Source organism: Acipenser ruthenus, chromosome 29 (genome assembly GCF_902713425.1).
Source record: "Acipenser ruthenus chromosome 29, fAciRut3.2 maternal haplotype, whole genome shotgun sequence".
Classification (NCBI taxonomy): Eukaryota; Metazoa; Chordata; class Actinopteri; order Acipenseriformes; family Acipenseridae; genus Acipenser; species Acipenser ruthenus.
Genome location: NC_081217.1, coordinates 15,458,656 through 15,480,037, shown reverse-complemented (window position 1 = coordinate 15,480,037; position 21,382 = coordinate 15,458,656). Strand labels below are relative to the sequence as shown.

The 21,382-nt window shown below is 42.6% G+C and overlaps 1 protein-coding gene across 2 annotated transcripts in view; it reads right to left on the bottom strand.

Annotated features, from left to right (window-relative positions):
- Positions 1-8,927: 8,927 nt before the first annotated feature.
- Positions 8,928-21,382, bottom strand: part of LOC117964471 (TBC1 domain family member 22B-like) — a 167,368-nt gene continuing 154,913 nt past the window's right edge. The window contains exons 12-13 of one of the 2 annotated variants that reach the window (XM_034908012.2): positions 15,798-15,893; positions 8,928-10,884 (exon numbers count right to left, since the gene is read on the bottom strand). In XM_034908012.2, the coding sequence (XP_034763903.2) occupies positions 10,756-10,884; positions 15,798-15,893 (225 nt within the window). In that variant the 3' untranslated portion in view covers positions 8,928-10,755. The remainder of the gene's footprint in view (positions 10,885-15,797; positions 15,894-21,382) is intronic. The other variant, XM_034908013.2, reaches the window with a different exon arrangement.

Genomic DNA, 21,382 nt, shown 5'->3' with positions numbered 1-21,382 from the left:
GTAACTATGTCTGTCAACCAGAGCCTGTCCCTGGGACTTAGCCACGTAACAGACAAAGAATTGTTCTGAATGCCTCCAGCTTTTAGTCCTGTCAATACGCTAATGATCGCACTGGGCAAAGTGTATGGAGCTGACACTCCCTGTCAGATTGGAAAGGAGGGGGATGGAAAGCCTCCAATTCCACCAACTGGTTAACATGAAAAGCCAAGATGGTTTTCAGCAAAAAAGCCCGGTTAGTACGAAGGGTAACCTTTGTTCTGGCCTCTGAAAAAATGCAATAGGCTGATAATGCCTGCATTCTTGCAAGCAAGAAAGTCGCCGTGAAAGACAAAAATTTTAGCTCAGCTGAGTGCATGTGATCAAATGGAGGTTTCATCAGTACATTAAGCAATACATTCAACCTCCAACAAGGAACTACATCCTTCGCTGCCCGGTGCCTTTCAAAAATTGCCCCTCCAGGAAATGAGCTCCTGGGGATACTGAATCTATTTTTACATGGCACACCAAGATGGCTGCCAAATAGACCTTTAAAAGTAGATGGGGATTTCCCCTCATCAGAAAGGTCCTGTAAAAATTGCATCAAACCCATGACACAAGCACCATGCCAGAAACACGCCCCACTTTTACCCATATTGGGAACAGGTAGAGGTTGCCCTGGCGTTTTGCAGGGTGTCAATCACACTCTTCAATAACCCCAGATGGCTCAAATGCAGCTGTTCAGGGACCAGACAGAGAGCCGTAGGCTCGATGGCTTGGGGTGCCACAAAGTGCCCTGTGCCTGACTGAGCAAGTCGCGAAGGCATCAGCAGTTCCCACGACTGGTCGCTCAGGAGCTGCATCAGGGGGGAGAACCAAACTCTCCTGGGCCAGTATAGGACTATCAAATGCACCCTGGCCTGGTCCTGCCTGATCTTCTCCAGACATAGCGGGAGCAGCGCGAATGGTGGAAAAGCATAGAGTAGAAGTGAAGGCCGCAGGTGTGCCAGTGTATCTGCTCCCAGAGGTCCCCCGTCTCCTTTTATTGAGCACCGCAGGGGACAGTGTGCTGACTCCTGAGAGGCAAAGAGGTCTACCTCTGCTCTCCCGAATCTCCCAAATGAGGCTCATGACCTTGGGATGGAGTCTCCATTGTACACCGCTGGGGACCCCCCTTGAGAGAAGGTCCACAGCCCAATTGACCACCCCAGGCAGGTGAACTGCCCGGAGTGAGAGGAGGTTCTGTTATGCCCACAGCAGAAGCTTGTGGACCACATGGTGGAGACTGGGTGACCACAAACCACCTTGGTGGTTGATGTAGGACACTACAGACGTTTTGTCCGTAGGAACAAGCATGTGTCTCCACAAGTTACTCCAGATCAACCACCTCTCTTTCATTTTGTTTTTACAACACTGTATAAGCTTTGTTTTTTATAAGTGTGTTTTTAAATGTAACCACTGTACCATAAGGTATTAATGTATTAATTGAAATGCACAGAATTATATATACATGTATATATATATATACAGACGTGCTCAAATTTGTTGGTACCCTTACAGCTCATTGAAATAATGCTTCATTCCTCCTGAAAAGTGATGAAATTAAAAGCTATTTTATCATATATACTTGCATGCCTTTGGTATGTCATAGAATAAAGCAAAGAAGCTGTGAAAAGAGATGAATTATTGCTTTTTCTACAAAGATATTCTAAAATGGCCTGGACACATTTGTTGGTACCCCTTAGAAAAGATAATAAATAATTGGATTATAGTGATATTTCAAACTAATTAGTTTCTTTAATTAGTATCACACATGTCTCCAATCTTGTAATCAGTCATTCAGTCTATTTAAATGGAGAAAAGTAGTCACTGTGCTGTTTGGTATCATTGTGTGCACCACGCTGAACATGGACCAGAGAAAGCAAAGGAGAGAGTTGTCTGAGGAGATCAGAAGGAAAATAATAGACAAGCATGGTAAAGGTAAAGGCTACAAGACCATCTTCAAGCAGCTTGATGTTCCTGTGACAACAGTTGCAAATGTTATTAAGAAGTTTAAGGTCCATTGAACTGTAGCCAACCTCCCTGGGCGCGGCCGCAAGAGGAAAATGGACCCCAGATTGAACAGAAGGATAGTCTGAATGGTAGAAAAAGAACCAAGGATAACTGCCAAAGAGATACAAGCTGAACTCCAAGGTGAAGGTACGTCAGTTTCTGATCGCACCATCCGTCGCTTTTTGAGCGAAAGTGGGCTCCATGGAAGAAGACCCAGGAGGACTCCACTTTTGACAGAAAAACATAAATAAGCCAGACTGGAATTTGCTAAAATGCATATTGACGAGCCACAATCCTTCTGGGAGAATGTTCTTTGGACAGAGGAGTCAAAACTGGAGCTTTTTGGCAAGTCACATCAGCTCTATGTTCACTGACGAAAAAATGAAGCTTTCAAAGAAAAGAACACCATACCTGCAGTGAAACATGGAGGAGACTTGGTTATGTTTTGGGGCTGCTTTGCTGCGCCTGGCACAGGGTGCCTTGAATCTGTGCAGGGCACAATGAAATCTCAAGACTATCAAGGCATTCTGGAGCGAAACGTACTGCCCAGTGTCAGAAAGCTCTGTCTCAGTCGCAGGTCATGGGTCCTCCAACAGGATAATGACCCAAAACACACAGCTAAAAGCACCCAAGAATGGATAAGAACAAAACATTGGACTATTCTGAAGTGGCCTTCTATGAGTCCTGATCTAAATCCTATCGAACATCTATGGAAAGAGCTGAAACTTGCAGTCTGGAGAAGGCACCCATCAAACCTGAGACAGCTGGAGCAGTTTGCTCAGGAAGAGTGGGCCAAACTACCTGTTAACAGGTGCAGAAGTCTCATTGAGAGCTACAGAAAACGTTTGATTGCAGTGATTGCCTCTAAAGGTTGTGCAACAAAATATTAGGTTAGGGGTCCCATCATTTTTGTCCATGCCATTTTCATTTGTTTTATTATTTACAATATTATGTTGAATAAAAAATCAAACGCAAAGTCTGATTTCCATTAAATATGGAATAAACAATGGTGGATGCCAATTACTTTTGTCAGTTTCAAGTTATTTCAGAGAAAATTGTGCATTCTTCGTTTTTTGTGGAGGGGTACCAACAAATTTGAGCACGTCTGTATATATATTTATAGATTTATTGCATTTATATAGTGCATATTATACAAAAGTATCTCAAAGCACTGTACAGTAGTACATGTGTCACAGTATGTGACACATATACCTGCCAAGTCAGACCATTTAAATAACAGTGTACACATAATAATACAAAAGCAGCAATTTTAAAGTTACATTAAAACCCACTAAGATAAAAAAGCCATTTTATAAAAGTGTGTTTTTAGTCTTGACTTGAAAACTGTAATGGTCCCAGCTTCCCTGACAAATGAAGGCAGAGCATTCCATAATTTAGGAGCTCTACAAGAAAAAGCCCTACCTCCCTCATTGCTTTTAATGACCCTAGGAATAACCAGCAGCCCCGCATCCTGTGATCTCAAGAGTGCAGTTTGGAAGATACGGGGTCAGTAATTCCTGCAAATAACTAGGTGCTAATCCATTCACGTTTTGGGACACCACAAAAAAGTGCATACAATAATCAATTCTAGATGAAACAAAGGCATGCATTAGTCTCTTGGCATCAGATACGGAAATAATTGGTCTAAGTTTGGCTATATTTCTCAAATGGTAAAAAGATACTTTAGTAACTTCCCTAATATGTAAGCATGTCTGGGGCAGCAGTGTGAAGTAGTTGTTAGGGCTCTGGACTCTTGACCGGAGGGTCGTGGGTTCAATCCCAGGTGGGGGGACACTGCTGCTGTACCCTTGAGCAAGGTACTTTACCTAGATTGCTCCAGTAAAAACCCAACTTTATAAATGGGTAATTGTATGTAAAAAAATAATGTAATTGTATGTAAAAATAATGTGATATCTTGTAACAATTGTAAGTCGCCCTGGATAAGGGCATCTGCTAAGAAATAAATAATATGAGTCTCAAATGATAGATCAGGATCAAAGATGGCCCCAAACTCTTACTTTCCCACATTTTCTTTAAGTGATCCCACAAGCATAACCTCTGTTTTATCTGAATTCAACATTAGAACATTCTGTGACATCCAATGCTTGAACTGCATTATTAATAAAAAGTAACATTGGCAATGAAATTGAAAGCAGTTGAAGGTTAGATAAGAGATGCAGGTTATTATCTTGTGGCTGCTTTGAAACAACTCATCGTGTAAAATTAAAGGAGAAATCCACTCTGAGTGTTCTTGCAGGAGTCCTTGGTTTGTTGTACTCGTGGTTTTGATTAGTTAAGACACCCCTTAAGGACAACAATCATATCAAGTAACAAAGAGACAGGCACACCAACCATCCGTTTATGGCTCCAAAGACATTTCTTTTTTAATGCTAAATTAAAAGTTCATCTGTCGAGAACCCAGGAAGGCCGATCTGACTGTCTGCTTTCAGGACAGAGCACGTCATGTCAGAATAAAAGGAACAGGCTGATTACCTGGCATACCCTTGCAAACTCACTAACTTGTTGACTTGTGAGTGGGGCCGAGGCAGTGGGGCGTGAGCGATCTGGAGAAGCTGCTACGCTGCCACTGCCCGACCAAGGCTGTACACTATATACCCCTCAGAGGGAAGGCAAGGTTCAGAGATGAGCTTGCCAGGCTGTCACAGTTAATAACTGCAGGTCCTTGCATAGACTGTCCAAGCTGTAATTACAGGGCTCTACCTGGTGAGGAATGGGGAGGACTGAAAAACCAGTACTGTATTACAAACTAGAAAAATAAAGTAGTTGTTTGAAGCCAATTGTTTTTGCGAACGTGACGGGAGATTTCAACTTTTATTAGTTCCACTGTTAAAGGGAAATTAATTCTAAATTGCACCATGTCCATCCCTCTTCATTAGTAATCTTTTCGAGTGCACTGTAAAGTACATACAGTCCTACACGTGACTCTGTCCCCACTTCATACAATGCTGATTCATGTCTCCTGTGTGCTTGCGTGATCTGGTACATACACAGATTTGAATAGCGGTACTAGACTGCAAGACACTAGGGCTCAAATTCATAATGCTAAGAGCAAGTTAGAGGCAAAAACTATGTTACAAAACAGCAGAATACAACTAAGGTGAACTTTGAAGCTCTTAAAATAATCTCCTGACTTATTTATTTGAATTTTTGGAACAAGAACATTTGACTAAATACTTTGTGAACCTGGTTAGGGTCGTACAGACCAAGGAAAACAACTTAAGGGCACATTGTTTATGCGTGAAGAACAGAATGTGACATTCAGAATATCGGTTAGATCAGTACAATTTATCATTATTTTTAAATTATTTAACTAGCCCATCTGTGCACGTCTATTTTATTTAGCTTTTAAAACCAATTCCCAAAACGACACAAGCCACAGGCTGGACAGAGTTGGTGTTACGTACTGGAAGAACACAGGCTGCAGTGTTGGTGCTACGTACTGGAAGAACACAGGCTGCAGTGTTGGTGTTACGTACTGGAAGAACACAGGCTGCAGTGTTGGTGCTACGTACTGGAAGAACACAGGCTGCAGTGTTGGTGTTACGTACTGAAGAACACAGGGTGCAGTGTTGGTGCTACGTACTAGAAGAACACAGACTGCAGTGTTGGTGCAACTTACTGGAAGAACACAGACTGCAGTGTTGGTGCTACGTACTGGAAGAATACACCAGCAAACTCCACTGGAGTCTGTGAAGAAAATTAAAGTGCGAAGTTTGGAGACTCAGAATGCAGGAAGGAGTCCTTGGAAACTAAAAAGTCAGCAACTGCTGAGATGAACAATCTTTCTGAAGGTCAACTGGATATTTTATAATCTGGAGCTGTCATGACCTCAGTGGCGAGGAAGACTGCCCTGAGTAAGCTAAACCCAGAACTTCAATTTCACTGTTCTCTGAGGTTTCTGAAATGCTCTGATCTTTGGGAAGACCCTAGATCAGACTGCCTCCTGTAGCATCAGGTTTTACTTCCTTCCCAGCTGCATTAGAGAATCTCACAAAGTTTAAATACAGGCAGGTGGTCTTTATTTGGAAAGACTGTTCATCTTTCTAATGCTGCTGTTTAAACTCCTCTGCTTCTGGTTTTCAGTATGGAATTGGTCTGATCATTTCCAACCTTTGAACCTACATCTACCTGATGATAAATCTGACCATTGGACAAGACAGTGCTAACATTTCCATGTTTGAAAGAATGACAGGGAAACCATGCATTACAGTACAGTACAGTAAGTGCCTGGTACAATAGAATAAAAACTATTTCTCCCAAGATTAGCATTGGTAATCAGAAAGACGTGCAGTCTTTAGCTTCGAGTCTACGCAGAACTTGACGCTCATTTTCACACAGCTAACACATTTTGGTGAAACGTGATTTAATATATTCTTGCCTGACGGGTTTTGTGATGCATATTTCTGCAGCACCCTCATGCTTAGCTTTTCACACTTGGCTCTTCGCAAAGTCAAATCAGAAGTAAGCCTGATACTTTGCAGGACGAGCATTAGCTTTTTTTTCATCTCTTACCTTTTAAGGTTTAGTTGCGGACATTAAAAAAGAAAAAACTACCTGGTTAGTATAAGGCAGCAGCGTTTTGCAGGACGGAGGTTCATAATCATGAGTTTCTTCTTAAAGGGTCAACTTGAAAACAACACAGAGGAATCAACTACTACAAAACACCAGGTAACACGACACCACCTGCCCAACAGTATACTAAATACCATGGAGGTGCTCTTTGGAATTCCAAAGGGCCAAAACAAAGGATTTACATTTCTTTTCTGTGAATATGGACTTAGAATGTATCAAATGACATACAGCTTGTGTTTTGATTTTTTCAAACATAAATACATTTGGTAATGGGTTAACCTGCTTACTCTTTCCTATAAATACACTTACTCTGAACCTGAAATTGAATGCACACATTAGAGCTTCCCCAGATGCTACCCTCACAGCAGGAGGTGCTCTCAATGAAAAGCACACATTTCACTCAAGGCCCTTCTCTTGAAGATGCACCTGGAGAACCCATCATCTTGTCTGTTCCCCCGGGACGGATTAGCAGAGCGGCACGTTCCTCCACTGCCCTGCAGACGATCTGTGATCAATGGGATGTGTCTAGCAGGGCCGCACATGATCAATTTAATTCATATCTGGTGACTCCGCAGGCAATGGCAACATTTAGGTCCGCTGACATTTCATCCTTCATGCGTGGCGACACTGTGACCACAAAGATTTTCAACAAACAGCAGCATTGTCTGGGGGCAGGATTTATTTCATCATTATAGCCATCTCGGCCTCCTCTTTCAGGCTGTGCAATGCGTTCCTTGCTGATGTATGGTATTGGGGAGTCAGGGTGTGAAGCTGGCATTGGGGAGAGGGAGTCAGAGTGTGAAGCTGGTATTGAGGAGGAGTCAGCGTGTGAAACTGGTATTGGGGAGGAGTCAGGGTGTGAAGCTGGTATTGGGGAGGAGTCAGGGTGTGAAGCTGGTATTGAAGAGGAGTCAGGGTGTGAAGCTGGTACTGGGGAGGAGGAGTCAGGGTGTGAAGTAGGTATTGGGGAGGAGGAGTCAGGGTGTGAAGTAGGTATTGGGGAGGAGGAGTCGTCAGTGTGTGAAGCAGGTATTGGGGAGGATTCAGGGTGTGAAGCTTGTATTGAGGAAAAGTCAGGGTGTGAAGCTGGTACTGGGGAGGAGGAGTCAGGGTGTGAAGTAGGTATTGGGGAGGAGTCGTCGTCAGTGTGTGAAGCAGGTATTGGGGAGGAGTCAGGGTGTGAAGCTGGTATTGGGGAGGAGTCAGGGTGTGAAGCTGGTACTGGGGAGGAGGAGTCAGGGTGTGAAGTAGGTATTGGGGAGGAGGAGTCGTCAGTGTGTGAAGCAGGTATTGGGGAGGATTCAGGGTGTGAAGCTGGTATTGGGGAGTCAGGGTGTGAAGCTGGTATTGAAGAGGAGTCAGGGTGTGAAGCTGGCATTGGGGAGTCAGGGTGTGAAGAAGGTATTGGGGAGGAGTCAGGGTGTGAAGCTGGTATTGGGGAGTCAGGGTGTGAAGCTGGTATTGGGGAGGAGTCAGGGTGTGAAGCTGGTATTGGGGAGGAGGAGTCAGGGTGTGAAGCTGGTACTGGGGAGGAGGAGTCAGGGTGTGAAGTAGGTATTGGGGAGGAGGAGTCGTCAGTGTGTGAAGCAGGTATTGGGGAGGATTCAGGGTGTGAAGCTGGTATTGGGGAGTCAGGGTGTGAAGCTGGTATTGAAGAGGAGTCAGGGTGTGAAGCTGGCATTGGGGAGTCAGGGAGTGCAGAAGGTATTGGGGAGGAGTCAGGGTGTGAAGCTGGTATTGGGGAGTCAGGGTGTGAAGCTGGTATTGGGGAGGAGGAGTCAGGGTGTGAAGTAGGTATTGGGGAGGAGGAGTCGTCAGTGTGTGAAGCAGGTATTGGGGAGGAGTCAGGGTGTGAAGCTGGTATTGGGGAGGAGTCAGGGTGTGAAGCTGGTATTGGGGAGTCTGGGTGTGAAGCTGGTATTGAGGAGGAGTCAGGGTGTGAAGCTGGTATTGAAGAGGAGTCAGGGTGTGAAGCTGGCATTGGGGAGTCCGGGTGTGAAGCTGGTATTGAGGAGGAGTCAGGGTGTGAAGCTGGTATTGAGGAGGAGTCAGGGTGTGAAGCTGGCATTGGGGAGTCAGGGTGTGAAGCAGGTATTGGGGAGGAGGAGGTCAGTGTGTGAAGCAGGTATTGGGGAGGAGTCAGGGTGTGAAGCTAGTATTGGGGAGGAGGAGTCAGGGTGTGAAGCTGGTATGGGGGTGTCAGGGTGTGAAGCAGGTATTGGGGTGTCAGGGTGTGAAGCTGGTATGGGGGTGTCAGGTTGTGAAGCAGGTATTGGGGTGTCATTGTGTGAAGGTGGTTAATATTTATTTTTAAATACACATTCTTAAAAGATATGTTAATGAGTTAAAAGAAAGACACTGAAAAATAGTTTTTTTAGGCCATGTGGGCTATACAATCTTGTTTAACAAAATCTTCAAACTTCTGTATAAATATAAAACAAAAGTAATACAAATAAAGAACATTAGAATATTGTACATATTTGCCCATATACAGGAAGAAACAACAAAACAACCCAGATTGAAAACTTTCACAACACAAAAAAATAAAAATACATTTCTTTTCAACATAACATTATGTATCATTTCTGTAGCATGTTATTTTTTATTAATATCAGAACAGTTGATCAATAAAAGAGATGTACTGCACCCTTTGATACTTAAGACAAGTATTTTCCGTACCCATCATGTGACCCCATACAAGGTACCTGGTTATAAGTTTTAACACAGCACTAAAAACAAAAACAGTAGCTAGTACACTGGGTGGTCTCTTAAATATATTTTTTGGCTGCTTCGTAATTTATAAGGTAACAAATAGATTGAAAACATAAAATCTAAAATTTCTTCTTTCGCTCTCCCTAAAATCAAGTCTTGAATGTTTGGAATGGCATGCAATTAGTTTTCCAAAAAATGTATGCATGTCAAAATACTGTGTTTGTGTTTCAATGACATTCTTACTGTTGCTAAATAGATGTGGTTCTGCTTTCAAATATCTTGATATTCATTTGAAGTTCTGCAGTCTTTCTTAGATCTGCCACAGGCCTTGGGTGTCGTTAATTGGTGCTAGAGACCAGCCTGGGACAATATTATGAATAGGTGAAATGTGTACTGTGTATTTGGACAAATGTTACAGCGTAGGACAGAACATACTGTAAAACTGTAGATTCTAAACTTGACATCTAGCACTGAATCACTATTTGGGATTTATTCAGATTCTATCGAGCGAGTCCTGGTGTGTGTCACTCTTAGGAATCCCCACCATCCAGGTTGCCAATGTAAAACATAATCATAATAAAACCAGATGTGAAGGCCAAGATGTTTAGGACATCCCAGATAGTTTGCCAAACGTTCTGCAATGACACTGTGCATGCGTACATTTGCCCATCATGGTTTCATGAGAGAATTGTATGAACACTGCATTTTCCTTCTAACTTTAAAGGGGCAAGTTAATCTTTCAATTCAGGTCCATCTGCTGACTGACAGGTCAGTTTATTGGGAATGCTGTTTCAGCATAAGGACTGAAGGCTCGAAACTGTACTAACCCACTGGATAAATGACCAACAAAAACTATATCAGGAGTTCAGACACCCAGGACTGCTAAAATATCTGGTTCTCATACTATATAGAATAGCGTAGTCCTTAAGAGCCCGGCTCCTACAGTATTTGCAATAGGAAACTACACAAGAAACATACATAATGTTCCATTCCAATTCCAGTTGATTTGTAGTTTCACAATAGGAATACTAAGTTACTAGACCCTACATAATAGAATAATCATTTAGGAATATTGAAGGCTGCATGTCCATAGCTGGAAAATATTTCTCAATCATTTATCTGTACAGCCAAACTGAAGCAAGGTTATTGATTACAATCCTACGTTCCAAGTCAAGCATATTTTAAACTTGAACGGAACTTTCTCTGTGAATTTCGTCAATTGGGAAATGAAGAAGGTCGTGCCCCCAGTGTCACTTTCCAGCTGACTCAGACATTAACGTTCTGGTACGGCAACTTTAAAACAAATAAAAATAAAAAAAACTATGATTGAACAGCACTTGAAATGTCTGCCATGACCGCGGAGCTGCCTACAGTGTACAGAACTCCACAAAACAGACTCCCTTGTAGGTTTGCATCCTCCTCTTATCTCCTGTAGTGACTCGGCGCGTCTGCAAACATATACTTGAGTCTATAGGCTTCTGCCAGCAGGAGTCCCACTTCTTCATTCCCCCAGTGTATTGTAGGCAGGTTCTGTAACAGCAACAACAGACCCTGGATAGTGATGAAAAAGAACATGTATTACTAGGCCTGAAACCACACACAACCAGACCCACAGAAAAATGAAGACAATAAAGCATTTCTAGCAGGGTTTCTTAAAGTGCCGCACCGCTAGGATTGTAGCGCTTCATGTACTGCATTCCAGCGATGAGGTTTTCTACTTTTATTATATTTACTTATTCCATTAATGCTTGGTGGCCTCCATATAGTATTTTTTTTCCAGCTGCTAAGCAGCCTATTTCTCCCAGCATTTTTACAATTCAAAGTATTTCACGGTTCAGTCCTGCAGTTGCCAACGGCTAATCCCCATAGGGCAACCGGTCAGAGATTGCTTTGAATCTGAACATCAGTCTCAATAAGACAAGTGCACTGTGTTAAATCACACTGATAAAACACAGATTCCATATGCCCGGTCATGTCTAAAGAGAAACACCATTCCTGTCATCTTGTTTATGATGCTAAGGTATTAAACACAAGCAAGGTATTTCACAAATGAATGGCACTGTATCTGGATGTTTAATCTTGTCTCATCTTGTGATTGAGTCCTCCAGTCTACCTGGGGGGTTAGATTCAGTTAGCAGAGATTCATGGCCTGCATGATTTCCCCATTTTCCATGTCAATCAAAGTGTCATAAGCATGTCTCAACATTCTAGAATTTAACACGTATGAGAGCCAACTTCTCCAAATTTTTTGTGTGCGTTACATGCCTTTGTCAAGGCAAAGTGTGTGAAAAGGAACCGTCGAGGCACATCTAGGCTTTTGATGCCATGGTAACTACACTCACTTATTTCTATTTAAATCAATGAATGTGTTTGTGATGTAATTCATATTGAAGTTAGTGACATTGAAATTTTAATTTCAGAACAATAAAAAGTATTATAAATGTAAAAGTACTGTGCGTTTTATTGAAAATCCGGCTGTAAGGCTGCATTCACACTGGGTCCGTTTCAAGCGCTTAGTTTGAAACAATGTATCGATTTAGTTGCTGTTCGCACTTAACTGCAAGCACAAGGACCAAGTTCACTTGGATATGAGCTAAAGATTGCTTTTTTTGGTCCTTTTCCATTTTTTTTCAGGACCAAGTTTGTGAACCGCATGTTTACAATATCCTGCAAGGCATCTTAGTGTTTGAATGATGGAAGCTATTGATGTATTTTAATATCAGATTTGTGATTCTTACATAATACCATTATAATAACAGTACAGTATATAATATATATGTTTCGGTTCATGTGTAAAATTGGTAAATCTATAGATTAACCGGTAAATGTGTAGTTTAACCAGCTCATCTGACAATCTACAAAATAAACGGTGTATGTGTAGAGTTACCAGCTCAATGTATAAAATAAGTAAGGAGATGGTCGTAAACGATCTATTTTACTCACATCCATGATCACTGCCTGGCAGCAATCCACAATACAAAAGAATGACGTAGCACACAAAGTATGATTCTCACTGAAATGCAAAACCTGCATGCACTTTTTCCTAAATGAGTTCAACTGAATAATACTAAATCACACTTAGAAGAGGCATGAGTTTTACTGAAGAGATGTCATTATTACCATGCCTCATGTTTGCCCGATGGTAAATTCTGATTTAAAATATAAAAATAGGGAAAGTTTTTTTTTTTCCTTTACAGAAAGCAAGACAAGGAGGATAAAATCGTTAGATATAAAACCAGAAATCTGTCTATAATCATGTCAGTATATAGGACAAAACATTAATACATGGGCTCTCCTAAATACATACATTACTATTTAATAATAATAATAATAATAACAATAATAATGCACAAAGGGAAGCAGTGAAGTTTTGAAAGATTAATCAAAATATAAAAAAAAAATCCTAAGGCTGGAGTTTAGAAAAATACATAATACATTAGTTAATTTACTCAAGTACGTAACAGAGCTTATATATATATATTTTTTTTTTTTTGCCGTTAAGGTCCTTGACATTACTTTATTTCTGAATTCACCTCAAAAGCTGTAACTACCGTAGCATTAACTACCATCTCCTTACTTATTCAATATATTGAGCTGGTAAATCTACACATATACCAGTTAATCTATAGATTTTACACATGAACTGTAACACACACACACACACATATACAGACGTGCTCAAATTTGTTGGTACCCTTACAGCTCATTGAAATAATGCTTCATTCCTCCTGAAAAGTGATGAAATTAAAAGCTATTTTATCATGTATACTTGCATGCCTTTGGTATGTCATAGAATAAAGCAAAGAAGCTGTGAAAAGAGATGAATTATTGCTTATTCTACAAAGATTCTAAAATGGCCTGGACACACTTGTTGGTACCCCTTAAAAAAGATAATAAATAATTGGATTATAGTGATATTTCAAACTAATTAGTTTCTTTAATTAGTATCACACATGTCTCCAATCTTGTAATCAGTCATTCAGCCTATTTAAATGGAGAAAAGTAGTCACTGTTTGGTATCATTGTGTGCACCACACTGAACATGGACCAGAGAAAGCAAAGGAGAGAGTTGTCTGAGGAGATCAGAAAGAAAATAAGAGACAAGCATGGTAAAGGTAAAGGCTACAAGACCATCTCCAAGCAGCTTGATGTTCCTGTGACAACAGTTGCAAATATTATTAAGAAGTTTAAGGTCCATGGAACTGTAGACAACCTCCCTGGGCGTAGCCGCAAGAGGAAAATCGACTCCAGAGTGAACAGAAGGATAGTGCGAATGGTAAAAAAAGAACCAAGGATAACTGCCAAAGAGATACAAGCTGAACTCCAAGGTGAAGGTACGTCAGTTTCTGATCACACCATCCGTCGCTTTTTGAGCGAAAGTGGGCTCCATGGAAGAAGACCCAGGAGGACTCCACTTTTGAAAGAAACATAAAAAAGCCAGACTGAAATTTGCTAAAATGCATATTGACAAGCCACAATCCTTCTGGGAGAATGTCCTTTGGACAGATGAGTCAAAACTGGAGCTTTTTGGCAAGTCACATCAGCTCTATGTTCACTGGCGAAAAAATGAAGCTTTCAAAGAAAAGAACACCATACCTACAGTGAAACATGGAGGAGGCTCGGTTATGTTTTGGGGCTGCTTTGCTGCGCCTGGCACAGGGTTCCTTGAATCTGTGCAAGGCACAATCAAATCTCAAGACTATCAAGGCATTCTGGAGCGAAACGTACTGCCCAGTGTCGGAAAGCTCTGTCTCAGTCGCAGGTCATGGGTCCTCCAACAGGATAATGACCCAAAACACACAGCTAAAAGCACCCAAGAATGGATAAGAACAAAACATTGGACTATTCTGAAGTGGCCTTCTATGAGTCCTGACCTGAATCCTATCGAACATCTATGGAAAGAGCAGAAACTTGCAGTCTGGAAAAGGCACCCATCAAACCTGAGACAGCTGGAGCAGTTTGCTCAGGAAGAGTGGGCCAAACTACCTGTTAACAGGTGCAGAAGTCTCATTGAGAGCTACAGAAAACGTTTGATTGCAGTGATTGCCTCTAAAGGTTGTGCAACAAAATATTAGGTTAGCGGTCCCATCATTTTTGTCCATGCCATTTTCATTTGTTTTATTATTTACAATATTATGTTGAATAAAAAAATCAAAAGCAAAGTCTGATTTCTATTAAATATGGAATAAACAATGGTGGATGCCAATTACTTTTGTCAGTTTCAAGTTATTTCAGAGAAAATTGTGCATTCTTCGTTTTTTGTGGAGGGGTACCAACAAATTTGAGCACGTCTGTATATATCAGGGCTGTCACTCGATTAACATTTTTGATCGCTTAATTTTTGAGCATTAGTTGATTAATCGGTAGATTAATCCATGCACATTTTTAATAAAGGTAACAATCTTATAGTGGCTGTCCTTCACAGTAATACATAAATAGATCAACAGAATCTAAAATAACATAAGCCCAATGGGAATTTGGTCGTTTTTAAAATCAGTTAATCAGAGCAGCCCTAATTATATGTATATATTGTAAGATAGCACGGAGAGGGTCGAAATCCTCCTTGCAGAAAACATGTTGGTATGCACATTTGTGTTAATTGTTTTATTGTTAATTATCCCCTGCACCTGGTAGTAATTATAAATTAGAACCAGGTGCAGGGTATTTAAGAGAAGCAGTCAGTTTGCTCGGGGCTGCGAGTAGAAGGAGACAGATGGTGGATTCTGTGTCCAAGCAGTTGATCGAAAAGTAGGTGTTGTGGTACAACGGTGCAGTTTATTTATTTTTATGCCAGGTAAACGGCTTAGCCGTCCTGCGAGTTAGTCAGGGACCAGCATACTGTTTAGTCTGCGCTCCGAAGGAGCTAGGTGTTTGTTTTGTTTATTTTGTTTTTGTGTTTATTAAAAACAGCGTGTCAGCGCTGGAAAACTTCATTTTTGTGTCCTGGGTCTGTTTTTAAAGGGGCAACAAACCGTGAGTGTGTGCAATTCTTTTGCAATATATATACAGATATATTGACCATATTATTAGAAGTATGATGGATATGGCCGTATTCATTCCTGCTTCTTCTAGAATGAAGTTCATGCATGCATTCTCTATATAAAGCCATGAACACCAAAAATAATAACTCTGTGGGAACAGAGAGAAAGCCCAAGTAGCAGCCATTAGACCTGAGTGGCATGACTGCTGCAGGAAGGAAGGATGGCAGTGCAATGGTTAACACATGATGAGATTCTTCAGGGCAGTGCAATGGTTAACTCATAATGGGATGACTTCTTTCTTTGCAAGGACAGACAGACGGGACTCGCTAACGTGCTAAATTTTCAATCAATTTTCATAAATAAAATAAGCATGTCGATTTCCATACATAAGAATAAATAAATAAAAATGAACCGTCTTCGCAAATAAGCCAGTGTTCATTCAAGCAGTGCTCTTTGCTCAATGGTTTTAAATATCACACTTACTTGGAAGTCCACTGCCTCCAGGATTTCTTTTCTCCACTTGATGAGGAAAGCAGCGCAGATGTACAGGTGGAAATGAGAGAAGCCCTCTGCCTCAGCCTGTGGGGAAATGGAATAAGGAGCAATGTCTAATACAATCTAATACAATCTGGACAGCTGGATTGCACTGATTCACCAATATTCATTTTTAAATTCTATTAACACCACTCCCCGGACACATCACCACATATCAGCAGATTGGGACATGAGATTTTGATGATAAAATCAGCTTTAAATAATTAACTTTCCTTTAATTCAGTCAATATGCCCTGAACCATGGGGGTCCACATGCACTGCACTGCAGCATGCATATACTGTCTGGGAGAGTACAAGAAATGCATGATCAATATTTACATTTGGCATTTCATTGATGTATTCAATCATTAATTTAGAAAATATGTCATTTACATCCTGGGGGGAAAACTGCCAACAGAGAAAATGATTAACACATTTACTTCTTAAAACTGGCATACAAAAATTTTTAAATGACAGTTACAGATTTCTAAAAAAAAGTCCAAGTCTTGTGGGCAATTTTTTACATAAAGTTTATCTCCAACATTCACATTTCCTTTACTTGTGAGTTTAAGGTTAGCATTTTCTGCACTGGGATCCACATACATTACATATGCTGTGTGGTGCTGGGCAGCTGGAAGCCACTCGAAATGCAAAAGCATGCTGACCAAACTTTGCTTTACAGGGCAGACTCCTCAATGCCCTGTAACTGTGGGATAAAAGCCATTAGTGCAAGTGCTGTGCCTGTGATCCTGAGGCATCAGTCCTGCAACAAGGCTAATTCAATGACGAAGAACTGGAGTTTCACGTGACTGAGTGGAAGTTAAAACAGAGGAAGGGAGGAAGGGGGTGAGCCAGCCAGCATCGTGTGAAAGGTCGAGCGAGTCTAACTCAGTGGGAGGACAGTGTGTAAGGGTTAGGGTTAGCGTGTGTCCTGTGTTTTTGAGGCGGCATTGCCAGATGTCAATATGATGCTGTATAAACAGTAGGTGTATTGCTGACATCCACTGACATTTTTCCCCAAACACACAGAGATATTCTAAAATTATTACAACAGTGGCAACATGAGAGAACTGCTGATGGCTGTGGCCGCTGCCCACCAGATATTGCAGGGGATTGGAGAACCTCCAAGTGACTTCAGTAAGATTACCTTACAGTTACCTAAACTGGGCCCAATCACCAGGCTTACCACATTATTCATGCTATACGAAAGTTCCATTACAAAAATGATGATCCTTTTGGGAATACTGTAGCGATTGTCCTTTCAAACATTGGGAATCCCCCCCTCAGCCTGCAGGCTTGTCTTTCAGCAGCCCTCCTCTCTTGACAGGTCTAACGGTACCTCTTGGTTTGCCTGCTAATGAAATACGATTGGTTTGTGTAAAAAAAAAAATTACAAGTGTTGGCGTTAGAAAAGATGTTCGGGTTAAGGAGACTTAACACTTTCCATAATTCAGTTCGGACAAAACATATTTAGTGCAGACTCGCAGGATGCCTGCATAGATCATGAGGTTTCTTCTCAATCCTGGTCAAACATGACACTATCAAACTGAACATAATGTAAACCCATTCTCAATCCTGGTCAAACATGACACTATTAAAAACTGAACATAATGTAAACCCATTCTCAATCCTGGTCAAACATGACACTATTAAAAACTGAACATAATGTAAACCCATTCTCAATCCTGGTCAAACATGACACTATTGAAAACTGAACATAATGTAAACCCATTCTCAATCCTGGTCAAACATGACACTATTAAAAACTGAACATAATGATGAACCCAACTTTGCCTTACTTGTAGCCCCATCTTTGTGGCATTAATTATAAAAAACACTATCTTTGAATGCATTTGTCCGGAAACCCCACAGTTTCTATAAAGTGGGCCATGCACAGTCTCGATCAGGCTAGAGCCTTTGTGGGGAGAATGTGTCTGGGCTGCGTGCTTATCAACTATGCTATCCCAGGATGCATATTCATCCTAACCTCAGAATGCACTCACTGTTACTCTGCTAGGATTTAGAGTAATTAAAACCCCTTAAAACCTTATTCAGTGGCTGCACCTCTGCAGAACACACAGCTCCCTCGTTCGTTCTCTGTAAAGCTACTCCCTGAGGTAGGTTAAAACCGAGGACAAACTAAGCCAGCCATGCTCTCTAATGTGGCTGATTGCATCATACTGTTCACTGGTGATTTTATTGTGCCTGTCACATGTAAGGTCAACTGGCGGCAAGAATGTACTCCATTGTAGTGATTTTTCCCTTTCCTGCATAATCCCTTGAGCGTATGTATACAGTGGGGGATTCTTTCAAAAGGTTGGCTTTTTAGAAGAGACAATTGATGCAAAAGAGATTTGTGTCTATTGACTAAACTTGGATTGTTTGACCACCTGTCTATATTGAAGAACCTCTGCAGTGACGAGAGTACTGGAGATTTTGGCAAGCAAGGAAATACACAAAGCACACAGAAATAAGTGTTGTAGAACTTCACCAGATTTCACTTGATGGAATTGCTTGCACCTGCTCGTAATTTTTTTGCCATATTATTTGATGAAAGCAGCACTTAAAAATCTATTTCAGACTTGGTTAGTGTACCTTTAAGCAGTGTAATAGCACTTGCAGGAGTTGGGTACACAGCATTATATAACCAACCAGTCTTGGCGGTATGACTTAGAACCAGTTGGCCCTGAAATTTTGAGTTGCCGGACACCAAGTCCCCATAGCACTGGCTGTATAAACACCTTCTAGTTTGCTGCTCAGTATCTGTTCAATTCTTCCCTTTCTACAACTTGTGATGCACTCCGGAAGCAAACTTTCATTTGCTCAGGAATCTTCTCCAGTGACAGCATCCCAGCACTGCACCAGGAAGAGGCAAAGGTGCAGCCTCCCAGCACTGCACCAGGCAGAGGCAGCGGTGACAGCACCCCAGCACTGCACCAGGCAGAGGCAGCGGTGACAGCACCCCAGCACTGCACCAGGCAGAGGCAGCGGTGACAGCACCCCAGCACTGCACCAGGCAGAGGCAGCGGTGACAGCACCCCAGCACTGCACCAGGCAGAGGCAGCGGTGACAGCACCCCAGCACTGCACCAGGCAGAGGCAGCGGTGACAGCACCCCAGCACTGCACCAGGCAGAGGCAGCGGTGACAGCACCCCAGCACTGCACCAGGCAGAGGCAGCGGTGACAGCACCCCAGCACTGCACCAGGCAGAGGCAGCGGTGACAGCACCCCAGCACTGCACCAGGCAGAGACAGCGGTGACAGCACCCCAGCACTGCACCAGGCAAAGGTGGCTCCACTGTGACACAACTGGAAACAGCTGGGGGCTCTGGATGTGAAGTTGCTATTTTTGCAGCAGTTTCTGGGGGAGAAAGGGCGAAAGAGCTGGAACACCAGTCTCAGGAGGATCCGACTAAAAATACAAACACAGCCAATAGGTTTAGTAACTCTCCTTGTTTTGTCATCCTGTTCTTCACAACAGAAAACAAAAGAACTTACTAGCAGCAGGGAAGCAGCTTTCAAATCTCAGGAGAATATCTGAAGCGCATAAAACAGACGAACCCTCTGCATGTCTTTCACACTACATATTCATATTTTAGGATGAATGTTTAAAAGTTAGATGAGGTTCTGAAGGCTGTTGCCTATGGAACTCATGATGAAATTATCTTTGTATCTAGTATTTCCAAATAAATGTAACAAAAACCCCACATGGAAAAACGGTTTGGGTATTTGAGCTACAATGCAGCTTGAATATGAATATTCATGAGCTCCTGCTGCTGGGGGCAGTATCAGGAACGTGTCTGTTTGACTCTCCATTGTCTTTCTTATCTTATTGAAAAAAACAACAGCCCTAAAGCTACCCTAAATCACTTAAATGCCCATTATGAACCCTTGATAGTTTAAGGGTTAAAAGTAAATCAGGATTTCCCAGAACCTGACCTCACACAAAATAGGAAGTACTGTATAAATAAAATGGTGTCAAACTATCGCTGCCAAAGTGGTTTAGCCAACAACCCAAGTCGACTCACAGGGTGCTTGGGGCAAGCTTTCATTTACAACCACCCGTAGGAGGTCCTGATCTTTCATTAGTTTTTTTCCCCCCTAATCCAAATTAGCTTTGCTCCTTTAGAAATACCAAGACCAGTCCTTTTTTTCTAGTCCTGCTTATTGACTCTATTACAGACCTCTCAAAATCGCATTTGATTGAGGTCAGGGTGTTAGACTTACATAAACTCTGGTACTGTGTGGAGAGATTCTGTAAAGCAATTTGCCCAAGTGCGAAGGAGCTGTGGCTGTATGGCCTCCACTTTCACATTAAAAAGGGCTGATCAGAGACAGGCAGCAGAATAAACACAGGTCAAGTGAGGACTTATCACTGAACAAAGGTCACCCACCGCTCACTATCATAAACTCCTGGGAGCCATATGCAGGAAGCTTCTCCCCTTTCCATTTTGACAAGTAATTGCAGAGCATTACTTATTGGAACAGTCAAGTGAGCTGTAGCGGAGCCGTTTAAAAACACATTCCTGCAGGTCCAGGAGTGTCTCACCGGGTAGAAGCACAGCCCCGTGTTGCGCAGGGTGAGTTAGAAACACATTCCTGCAGGTCCAGGAGTGTCTCACCGGGTAGAAGCGCAGCCCCGTGGTGCGCAGGGTGAGTTAGAAACACATTCCTGCAGGTCCAGGAGTGGCTCACCGGGTAGAAGCACAGCCCCGTGTTGCGCAGGGTGAGTTAGAAACACATTCCTGCAGGTCCAGGAGTGTTTCACCGGGTAGAAGCACAGCCCAGTGTTGCGCAGGGTGAGTGAGAAACACATTCCTGCAGGTCCAGGAGTGTCTCACCGGGTAGAAGCACAGCCCCGTGGTGCGCAGGGTGAGTTAGAAACACATTCCTGCAGGTCCAGGAGTGTCTCACTGGGTAGAAGCGCAGCCCCGTGGTGCGCAGGGTGAGTTAGAAACACATTCCTGCAGGTCCAGGAGTGTCTCACTGGGTAGAAGCGCAGCCCCGTGGTGCGCAGGGTGAGTTAGAAACACATTCCTGCAGGTCCAGGAGTGTCTCACCGGGTAGAAGCGCAGCCCCGTGGTGCGCAGGGTGAGTTAGAAACACATTCCTGCAGGTCCAGGAGTGTCTCACCGGGTAGAAGCACAGCCCCGTGTTGCGCAGGGTGAGTTAGAAACACATTCCTGCAGGTCCAGGAGTGTCTCACCGGATAGAAGCGCAGCCCCGTGGTGCGCAGGGTGAGTTAGATACACATTCCTGCAGGTCCAGGAGTGTCTCACCGGATAGAAGCGCAGCCCCGTGGTGCGCAGGGTGAGTTAGAAACACATTCCTGCAGGTCCAGGAGTGTCTCACCGGGTAGAAGTGCAGCCCCGTGGTGCGCAGGGTGAGTTAGAACTGAGTTGTGCAGGTTCACATTCTGGCTGTGTGAAGCAGGCTGGTCTTCACTAGGGACTCCATTGCATTGGCTCTGGCACTCCCATGGGTTAGGGAGGCAAAGCCTGGAGGGACTGTTTCTCCTCATCGCTCTACAGCGAA